The sequence below is a fragment of the Orycteropus afer genome, unplaced genomic scaffold (genome assembly GCF_000298275.1).
Source record: "Orycteropus afer afer isolate SDZICR_OR568_19922 unplaced genomic scaffold, OryAfe1.0 scaffold00226, whole genome shotgun sequence".
NCBI classification, from domain to species: Eukaryota; Metazoa; Chordata; class Mammalia; order Tubulidentata; family Orycteropodidae; genus Orycteropus; species Orycteropus afer.
In genome coordinates, this window is record NW_006921813.1 from 1,539,375 (window position 1) to 1,550,832 (window position 11,458).

The following is an 11,458-nucleotide window of genomic DNA, read 5'->3' on the forward strand; positions in this document are numbered from 1 at the left end:
ATATGCGGCATAACCACCAAGGCGCTCAGCTTTCCCCGACCTCTAACCGCCACAAACCAAGCACAGCGAGGTTGTCCCTAGTGGGAACCCGTAGTTGACTTTCTGTTGCCGAGCAATGAAAGAGTGGGCGAGATTTGCCGAGCGCGCTCGCGTGCGCGGCCCCGCAGGCGGAAGCGGAAGTGTCGGTTGCGCGCGAGTAGGAAGTGGTGAGCAGTGGTGGAGAGATGGCCGCTCTTGCTCCGCTGCCCCCGCTCCCCCCCCAGTTTAAGAGCATACAGCATCATCTGCGAACGGCACAGGAGCATGACAAGAGGGACGCTGTGGTGGCCTATTACTGTGAGTCTTTCCGAGTTGCCGCGCCCCTGCTTACCCAGTTACACTCTGGGGCCCACCCACCGCTCCTGGGTTCGTCGATCAGGCCCCGCCCCCTTGATTTACACCTGGCTTTGACCTCTGTCCCGCCCTGGAACTCCCTAGGTCTCCACCCTCCACTGGGCGCCAGACCCTCCGCCCTCTCGTTTATTTCAAGAAGGCAAAAATCCTCAAGCACTGTGGTGGCCACTGCTGCTCTTGTCTTGTTCTTATTAAGTATTCCTGAAGTAACTGCACGGAACCAAGAATTCTGGAACCAACTGCTCGTGGTTTTCCTTAAGAATCACCTGTGTCCACGAGGAAATCCTGAAAATAACCTGTGTAGTTGAGTAACTGAGTTGTAGCCAAAACGATGGTGAATATCTCAAAGATTGAATGATGTGGACAAAAGAAAGACTATTTGAAAAGATCGTAATAAATGCAATTTACTTATGACAACAATCTCAAATGGAGAGAATCTGCTACCAAACAAGCAATTGGATTTGACAATTTATTTCATTCTCTCTTCTGCACTAAAACTGCTCTCTCACCAATGAGACATTTAATCTTGACTTCTTTGCATAATAGTTGGTGTTGAGTCGGCAATGTTCCCACTGTGGTCTGTTGAGATACATAAAGTGTGCAGTTGATGGAAAACCCTGGTTAAATTTGTTCAGGCTTTTTCCCTTGCAATGATCGAAGGCCTTGCTGTCACCCAGGGAAGAGTTCTTCACCTTCAGAGAGGGAGCAGCTAGGAAGTCCTGGGGCAGGAACTTCTGCGGAGTTCTCAAAATTGAGCAGAGGCCCTATGACTAGAGTAGCTAAAGCAAGAGAGGGGTGTAGTAAGGAAAAACAAAAAATGTAAGAGGACCCCCTGTTCTTGTTTGCACACTAATCCCTATTCGTGAGTTCTGTATTCTACAGACCTTCTTTTACTGCTCAGGGACATAGCTGTGTCAGTTATTCCTTTATTTATTGTATCATTTTCCTCTCCCTCCAAGAATTTTTTTCTAAATTTGCCCCAATGTCATTTATTAAAAAAAAAAAAAAAAAACTCACTAAAATAGTCCCCAGGAGCTCTGGTAGCTTAGTGCCTAAGGCACTTGACAGCTAACCAGAAGGCTGGCAGTTCAAACCCACCACTCACTCCTTGGAAGGAAGATTGGGCAACATAATTTGGTAATGATACTGCCTTGGAAACCCAAGGAGGAGTCACTATGAGTCAGGTCTGATTTGACGGCACATAACAACAACAACAACAACAAAATAGACCCCTGAAGTTGTAGTCTGCCCAGTTTTCTAGGTAGGCTTGAAATAATTGTGTGTAGTTATCTTGACTTTCTTGTCTCTCAGAGCCTGGTGGCTACCCAGAGTCATAAACAAATATTCATTGCTAAATCTAATTGAGGAGCTCTGGTAGCATAGTGACTAAGGCACTTGACTGCTAACCAGAAGGCTGGTGGTTCAAACCCACCAGCCACTCCTCAGAAGGAAGATGGGGCAATCTACTTCCGTAGTGATACTGCCACGGAAACCCAAGGAGGGGTTGCTATGAGTTGGGTCCCACTCGATGGCACATAACAACAACAACAACAAATCTAATTGACGCTTTAAAACTATGTGTTCTCAACAGCAACAAATTAAAAAAAAAAAAAACTTAAATTTGTTCTGAGACGTGCATATAAAATTATATAGTGTACATATAGACTTTAAAAAAAGAAAAACACTAATGTACCCACCACACTGGATATTATTAGACTTCATAAATTTTTGCTTATCTGGTGGGTGTGAAATGATGTCTCTTTGGAATGAAATTTGCAATTCCCTGAGTCTTAATGAGGTTGAGCCCCTTTTCATATGTTAATTATCCATTTTTACTTACTACCTTTTGAAATGCATATTTATTTCTTTTGTCTAGTTTTCTATTGTACTTTATCTTAATAATCTAGTTAGGAATCCTTTGTTATATATGCTCTGAGTTCCTTCTTCCAATTTACCATTTGATTTTTCACTCTTAATCTTTTAATGTTCAAGTGTCCTTAACTTTAAAATATAGTTTCTCAGTCTCTTTTATGATTTCCATTCTGATTTGTGTCGATTTTGATTCTTGAGATTTGGGCTTCCTGAATCTGTGGATGGGTGTCTTTCATCAGTCTGGCAAATTCTCTATTATCTTTTTAAATGTTCTCTTTTATTCTGTTTTCTTCTGATATTTTGATTATACCTGTATTGCACCTTGTCTCTGTAAAGTCGTTTTCTCTTAATCCTTTCATATTCTTCATCTCTTTCTTTTGTTTCTCTGTACTACCTTTAGGACTGATGCACACACCACCATGGAGTCAGATCCGACTCATAGCAACCCCTCCTTGAGTTTCCAAGGCAGTATCGCTACGGAAGTAGATTGCCCAACCGTCCTTCTGAGGAGTGGCTGGTGGGTTTGAACCTCTAGCCTTCTGGTTAGCAGTCAAGTGCCTTAGGGACTGCCACCAGAGCTCCTTAGGACTGTCTCCACCCCCATGTGTTCTGTTGGTCACCTTATTTATTGCATTTCCACTTCCAGTTTTTATAGTTGGATGTTCTGTTTTTTGTTTTCAAATCGGTATGGCCATTTCTGATCATCTGTTGTTGACTAGTGATCTTTTTTAAACATTCATTTCTTTAAGCAGTTTAAAGATCTTTACCTATGTTTATATTTTCCATCTGATAATTCCTACAACTTTGGCATGTACAGTCTCATCCTGCTGTTGAACAGAAGGTTGCTCCTGGTAACTTGTTTACTTTCTCTGTATATGAGCCCTAGTCATGCTGAACCAGTGCTCTTCAAACTGGGGTATGGAAGTAATTCTAAAAGGATATATTTCCCAATTCTCAACTTCCGTGTGCTTTCTTTCCTGAAAACTCATCTTCCTGATAAAGCTCCCATGGAATCGGAGTAATAAGGTAGCATGTTGCTTCTCATTTCTCACCATCCTATTTTCAGTTGCCTTTCTCCTGTTTTAAAAAAGAAGGTATACTCTCACTCTTGGTGAATATTTTTATGGTGCTTGGCCTTGGAAGAGAAGGTGGAAAACCCTCTAGGGTGTCCAGAAAAAAGGGATAATTCAAATTACTGGTGTTAGTGAAGCCTCCTTTAATCAAGGTATTGGTGGAGCTTCGTGTCTTCACTTGTCTTATAGGAAAGAAAGTCAAAGCAAAAGACACACCTTTATTTGAAAATCTCAGGCTTGGGGAGGTTGCAAAGGAACGTTCTAGCTTGGGGAAGGAGAGTACAGCTTTTTATAAGGGGCAAAGGAAGCATGTGTCGTTGGTTTCCTTTTAGAAATAGTTGGTCAGGAGTGGATCTCAGAGGAATTGTGCGTGGAGATTCGCAGCCATTGCTTGATCAGTTTAGGTTTTACCGGGCGGGATGCAGAGGAATGAGTTGGGGCTGAGGACAAGTGCACGAGGGGGTAGAAAGGATTAGCTCTGGGAGAAAGGCTACAGAAAGAGCCTGTCTTTGAGAATCTCTTAAGACTTCTATATAGACTTGCTAAGGGTAATGCTCTGGTAGCATAGTGCCTAAGGCACTTGACTGCTAACCAGAAGGCTGGAGGTTCAAACCCACCAGCCACTCCTCAGAAGGGGCAGTCTACTTCCTAGTGATACTGCCTCGGAAATCCAAGGAGGGGTCACTATGAGTTGAGTCCAACTCCATGGTACATAACAACAACAACAGCAAAGGGTGATGCCAGGGGTTAAAAACTTCCCTATGTGGCAGTGTTTTAAATTCCCAAAATGCTAAGAGTTTTCTTTAAATGACCTTCACCTTTTCATTCTTGGAACATGAAACAGTATCATTCTGAATTGAGATTAAAACAAAAACAAAGATAGAAATGCAGAGGTCGGCACCACCTCCTTTCATCCAAGCGAGTGCTCTTGTGTGAGTCCAGTTTATTTTAGAATTAGAACAGAGAAATGAGGTGGGTTGTATGGCAACATGGATTAACAAATTTATTTGAATTGGAAAATTAAGTCATACTTTTCTGAAAATATAAATCTGGTTTGACTGATCGGTTTGGAACTGCCTTTGCCAATTATATAATACAGTGGATACTCTCCTTAAAATACATGAGCTAAATCTTCCTTTCTGAGGTGTTTTGTTTTGTTTTGTTTTAGAAGTATATTTAAAACATAATGGTTAAACAATTTTTTTTTTTTTGGCAAGGGGTGTTAATGTTTTAATTTTCCCAGTTCTTTATCAGTTTATTAGGATAAACAAACCCCTCCTCCTGCCCAGGAAAAAAACAAAAAACATTGCTGTCATGTTGATTCCAAGTCATAGAGACCCTATAGTACAGAGTAGAACTGTCCCATACTTTGTCCAGCGCTATAAATCTTTACAGAAGCAGACTGTCACATCTTTTCCCATAGGATGTCTAGTGGCTTTGAACCCCCTGCCTTTCCATTAGCAGCCAAGTGCTTAAACTCTGCACCACCGGGCTCCTTAACGATAAACAAGAAACCACTAATTGAAACACAATGTTGAATCTCCGTAAGGTCTTCTGTATACTTCACAAGCATTCAGAAAATGAATGACTCTAGTGTTGGGGTAACAAATCCGTTTAGTTTTTAAACAAACTTTGAAGTAGACCGAAGAGAATTGTCTGCTGAAAGATTATTAAAAACATTATTGGATGAGAGGTGATATGATATTTTAGCCTGTACCCAGAAGGAATTTAGAAGATCCAGTGATTTGCTGTGACAAAACTCCTTCCACGCTTAACTCCTAGTTTATGTGCATGAAGTTTGTCTAGTGTTAAATTTATACAAATGAAACAAATAAAATTGACACTCCAGCTCATTATGACAGTAAATCATACTGATTTATGGATGTATGATCTAACACATTGTAAGATGCATTTCCAAAAAAATGTTACTGAATTCCAGAAGTAAAAATTTCAATTTCAGTTTTTATATACTTTTCGTTGCAGCGAAGAAGTATGATAGGATAATAAGGTAAAGATTTTTTGAGCATAAAATAAATCCTTTTATAATAAAATTCCAAGTAAATGGACATAGAGTTAAAAGAAAAAGCAATGTAAAATTTCTGACTCAATTATATTTTCAAATAGTTTGTGATAGATTCCAAATGCTATGGCATTTACATTTGAAAGGGTAAGATGATAAATTTTAAGATATTAATATTCTCTGTAGTATAGAAATTGCATTTCCTATACTGTTTGTTCTATACCTGTTTAAACTTATAATGAAAAAATTACAAGTGTGAATTTAAAAATTTTAGCAGGGCTGCATTTCTATTGTCTTAGAGCAAGCAAGGATTTTTTCATTTCCTAGAGTAAAGAATTTTTGTCAGCAAAAACAATTATATATTCTATCTTATTTTACTCAGCTAATTGCTGATTTAATAACGCACCATGTTCTCATACTTTTGGGACTTTTTATATACCACTGTCTACCCAAACTTCCTGTCTGACTTCCTCTTAACTTGGTAAGTTGGGTCAATCTATCAATTCAATTCTGTTCTGTTCTACTTCCTTTCTGACACTAATAGTGCAGTTATTCTTCTTCTACCCTAACCCGAAGAGCTAGATCAAACTTCCCAAGTCCTCAGTCTGCCCAGCACTTCAGATGCCAGCCACACGCCGGGAGTTCTCAGCCCCCTGTCAGTTCTGACCTGCTGGCTCCCACTACTTCGAAGGGTTTAATAATTTGCTAGAATGATTCACAGAACTCAGAAAAGTACTGTACTTATGATTATAGTATAGATTTCACTATAGTACAGCAGAAAGGATAAAGATGAAGCGTTTGCTGTTTTCTGTTTTTTTAAGCAGTGCCATTTTTGCAGAGGTGAGATGATGATAGCTCATTGTGGTTTTCATGTGTGTCTCTCTAATGGCTAATGATCACGAGCATCTTTTCTTGTATTTCTTGGCTGCTTGATTGTCATCTTTGGTGAAATGTCTGTTCTTGTCTTTCGGTCATTTTTTTATTGGTTTGTTTGTCTTTTTGTTGTTGAGTTGGAGTTTTCTATGTATTTTAGAAATTAGACCCTTATTAGATAGGTCACTGCCAAAGCTCTTTGCCAGTCTGTAGATTTTCTTTTTACTCTCTTGGTAAAATCTTTTGATAAATAGAAGTATTGAATTTTTAGGAGGTCCTAGTTGCCTACTTTGTCTCCTGTCATTTGTGTGTTTTGAGTTTTGTTTGTTGGGCTATTTATGCTAAAAATTAGATCCCTTAGTTTTGACCCTGTGCTACCTTCCAGGAAGTTCATAGTTTTAGCTTTAACATTTAGATGTTTGATCCATTTTGAGTTTGTTTTTGTGTGTGATGGGAGGTATGGATTCTGTTTCATTTTCCTGCATGTGGATATCCAGTTTGCCTGCATCCTTTATTAAAGAGGCTGTTTCTTCCCCATTGAATGAACTTTGACCCTTTGTCAAAGATCAGCTGCCCACAGATGGATGGATGGATGGGTTTACTTCTGGCTTCTTAGTTCTATTCCATTGGTTGGTCTATCAGGCATTGAACCAGTACAAGCTGTTTTGATTTCCCATAGTTGTATACTAAGTTTTGATATTGGGAAGTGTGAGACCTCCCATTTTGTTCTTTAGCATTGCCGTAGCTGTTCAGTGCCTCTTTCCTTTCCATATAAAGTTGGAGATTGGTTTTTCTGCTTCATTGAAGATTATTGCTGGGATTTGGATTGAGATTTCTTTATGGTGATATTTACATTTTTAATGTGTTAAGTCTTTCAATCTGTGAGCATGGAATGATTTTCCATATGTATAGATCTCTTTTAGTTTCTTGCAGTATTATTTTACAGTTTTCCTTGTATAAGTTTTTTACATCTCTGGTTAGGTTTATTCCTAGGTATTTGTTCCATTGTAGGGCTATTGTAAATGATGTTGTTGTTATTGTGTGTATCGAGTCGGCCCTGACTCATAGCGACCCCTCCTTGGGTTACCGAGGCAGTATCACTATGGAAGTAGATTGCCCGACCTTCCTTCTGAGGAGTGGTGGTGGGTTTGAACTGTGTGGCTGGTGGGTTTGAACCACCAGCCTTCTAGTTAGCAGTCAAGTGCCTTAGGCACTATGCTACCAGAGCTGCTATTACAAATGATACTTTTTTTTTTTTTTTTCCTTATTTCCTTTTCAGAATTCTCTGTGCTAGTGTAGAGGAACCCAACTGATTTTTATGTGTTGGTTTAGTACCCTGCCACTTTGCTGACTCCTTCCATTAGTTTCAGTAACTTTAGTCTCTGGAATTTTCTATGTATATCATCATGTTTTCTGTGAGTAAGAATTGTTTTGCTTCTTGCCTTTAATCTGAGTTCCCTTTACAATTTACAGGTATACCTCATTTTACTGTGCTTGGCAGACATTGTGTTTTGTTATGTTTTTTACAAATTGAAAGTTTGTGGTAACCCTGCATCAGGCAAGTCTGTCAGTGACATTTTTCCATTAGCATGTTCTCACTTCTTCTCTGTGTTGCATTTGGTCATTCTCACAGTCTTTCATAGTTTTTCATATAACTATTACACACATCATAGACTACAGTATAGGGTGAACCTACTTTTATATGTACTGGGAAACTAAAACTGCTTGTGACTTACTCTACAATATTTGCTTGATTGTCGTGGTCTGGAACCAAAGCTGCAAAATCTCCAAGATATGCCTGCATTTCCCTTTCTTGTCTTATTGCTCTAGCTGTACAGTACAGTACTGAATAATAAGAGTTGTCATAAAGGTCATCCTTGTCTCATTCCCATTCTCAAGGCGAATACTTTTAGTCTTTCTCTGTCGAAAATAATGTTGGCTGTTGATTTTGCATACATGCCCTTAATTATGCTGGAAGATTTTCATTCTGTGCCGATTTTGCTGAGAGTTTTTATCAGGAAAGGGTGTTGGATATTATCAAATGTTTCTTTCTGCATCAATTGAGATGGTTATGGGATTCATTTCCTTTGTTTGATTTATGTGGTGAATTACACCGATTGATTTTTCTTATGTTGAATCATCCTTCCATCCTTGGTGTGAATTCCACTTGATCACGATGAATTCTGTTGGCTAGACTTTTGTGGAGAATTTTTGTGTCTATAATCATGAGGGATATTGGTCTGTAATTTTAATTTTCAGTGATGTCTTAACCCATATCAGAGTTATGCTGGCTTCATGGAATGAATTAGGGAGTGTTCTTTGCTTTTCTGTGATCTGGAATAGTTTCAGTAGAATTAGCGTCAACTCTTCTCGATATTGGGTGGAATTCTCCAGTAAAACTGTCTGGGCTGGGGCTTATTTTGGCTGGGAGTGTTTTCCATGACCTCTTCAGTCTCTTTTGTTAAGGGAGAAAAAAAACCTCAATGCTGTGGAGTGACCCCTCCTTGGGTTTCCGAGGCTGTATCTCTACAGAAGTAGAGTGCCCAAACATCCTTCTGAGGGTTTGAACTGCCAGCCTTCTGGTTAGCAGTCATATGCCTTAGGCACTACACTACTAGAGCTCTCTCTTTTGTTAAGAATCTGTTCAAATTTTCTACCTCTATTTGTGTTAGTTTAAGTAGGTACTGCATTGCTAGAAAATTGTCTATTTCTTCTATATTTTTTAATTTGTTAGAGAACAGTTTTTTATGAAATTCTGTTACAGTCCTTTTCATCTCATTTAGATGTGCTGTAATGTCACCCATGTCATTCGTTTTTTTGGTTGTTTGCATCTTCTTTTTCCTTTGTTATTTTGGTCAGTGGTTTATTGATTTTATTGATCCTCTCACAGAACCAACATCTGGTTTTGTTGATTCTTTCTGTTGTATTTCTCTTTTCTGATTCATTTATTTCTACTCTGATCATTCTGATTTGCTTTCTTCTGGTGACTATGGGCTTCTTTTGCTGATCCTTTTCTGTTTATTCAAGTAGTAGGGTTAAGCTATTGATTCAGGTCCTTCTTTTTTAATGTGTGCATTTAATGCTATAAAATCTTCTCTGGGCACTGCTATTAAACAACATGCTCCCAAAAGTGTGTTGTATTTTCATTCTCATTTGATTCTGGAAATTTTTTTTTTTTTTAATTTCTTCTATTACCTAGATAAGATGTTACTCACTTTCTAAGTATTTTGTTTTCTCTTGTTCTGCTATTGATTTCTAATTATAGTGCCATGAACAGAGAAGATGCTTTGTATTATTTCAGTGTTTGTGACTTTTTTGAGGCTTTTGTGGCCTAAGATATGATCTGCTCTGGAGAAATGACCCATGTGCACTGGAGAATATGTACTGGGTTGCTTTTGGGTGCAGTGTTCTGTATGTATCAATAAGTTGGTTGATTGTCATCTTTAGATCTTTTGTATCCTTGTTTTTTACTAGTTCTGCTCAGAGGGTGCATCCCTGAGCTGCTAGTGTGTGGGGGAGGGTGTGTCTTCTCTCCGTGTGCCCCTGGGTTTGAGGGGAGACACTTGCTGTGTAGGTAGTGCTCCTGCCTGGCTCTAGACACGGGTGTAAGAGTCCTCCTGCTTTGCAGCACCAGGCTGTGGGAACATTTGCTGGGAATACTGGCTGCTTTGTCTCAGTAGGCTGTGCTGGGCAGGTCTGCTGGCAGGACGCTGACAGTCCATATTGCTCCACGTCTGCTGTTTTTGTACAGTCTCTCATCCCACTGGGCACTTGTTCAAGTCTTCAGTCTTCCCATTGAAACTCAGGGTTCCAAAGGTGTCATCTATACCTGATTGGGTTAGTGCCTAAGGCATTTGACTCCTAACCAGAAGGCTGGCGGTTCAAACCCACCAGCCACTCCTCGGAAGAAGGATTGGGCAATCTGCTTCTGTGGTGGTATTGCCTCGAAAACCCAAGGAGGGGTTGCTATGAGTCAGATCTGACTCGATGGCAGTGAGTTTTTTTTTTTTTTTTTTTTTTGGTTTTTGTTTTCTCAAGCTTTTGTTTTAAGGGAGAGGTTATGAGGCATATGACTATGCTACCATCTTGGACCATCCTTTCCTTGGTTAACTTACTCTTATTGATTCATCGTAAATTTATCTTCTGGCAGATTGACTTCCATGACCTCAAAAGGATGATGTAGATACTTTCAGTGTGCTCCTATCACATTTAAACATGTATTTACTTCTCAGTTTATATATTCTCTTGGAGGACAGAAATTGATAAACCTGTTTTCTTTTACCACGTGGCACATATTGGCATTCATGTTTATGAATACCTCCTTTGTGACTATTATTAATTTTCCACTAGAAAGTAAGCTCTACAAAACCAACAACTATGCCTTATATTGAAAAATCATTGATTCCAGTTCCTACTCCAGTGCCTACAACATGGTGGGTACTTGTAAATTTTATTTGTTGATTGAATGCATGAACTATAAGTAATTCATAGCTTTTTAACATGCTGTCACTGATCAGTATGGAAATATAATTGTACAGATCCCAAAACTATGTGCTTGGTAACTATGGCCTTACCATAACTCTGTAGTGTAGTGCATAAGGCACTAGACTGCTAACAAGAAGACTGGCGGTTCAAACCCACCAGCCATTCCTCAGAAGGAAGGTTGGACAATCTACTGCCATAGTGATACTGCCTCAAAAACCCAAGGCAGGGTCGCTATAAGTCAGGTCCGACTCGATGGCACATAACAACAACAACAACAACAACACGCGTGTGATAGGTTTTAGGTTAAGTCATAGTTACATCATCATCGTATGTTCACATTATGTTTCTCTCTTTCCAGTGTTGGCCTTAATGGAGGATTACTCTGGTGTTGTATCATATTTTCAATCGCTACTTTAATTTCCTGTATTTCTAAGCTTTTTGATCCTTTGGTTTTTTGTTTGCTTTTTAAATCAGTCTTGTTGTTGTTGTTGTTGGTATGTGCCGTCGAGTCAGCCCCGACTCATAGCAACCCCTCCTTGAATTGCCTAGGCAGTATCTCTATGGAAGTAGATTGCCCGGCCGTCCTTCCAAGGAGTGCCTGGTGGTTTTGAACTGCCAGCCTTCTGGTTAGCAGTCAAATGCCTTAGGCACTATGCTACCAGAGCTCCCAAATCAGTCTTAGTTAAGCTAATAAAGAGAAGCAGTTATTTGCATTCTTTGCTGATTTCTTTTTTTTTTTTTT

The 11,458-nt window shown here is 39.4% G+C and overlaps 1 protein-coding gene across 1 annotated transcript in view; it reads left to right on the top strand.

Moving 5' to 3' along the window:
- The first annotated feature begins 224 nt into the window (after positions 1–224).
- Positions 225–11,458, top strand: part of VTA1 (vesicle trafficking 1) — an 85,931-nt gene continuing 74,697 nt past the window's right edge. The window contains exon 1 of the mRNA XM_007948812.1: positions 225–336. Within this exon, the coding sequence (XP_007947003.1) occupies positions 225–336 (112 nt within the window). The remainder of the gene's footprint in view (positions 337–11,458) is intronic.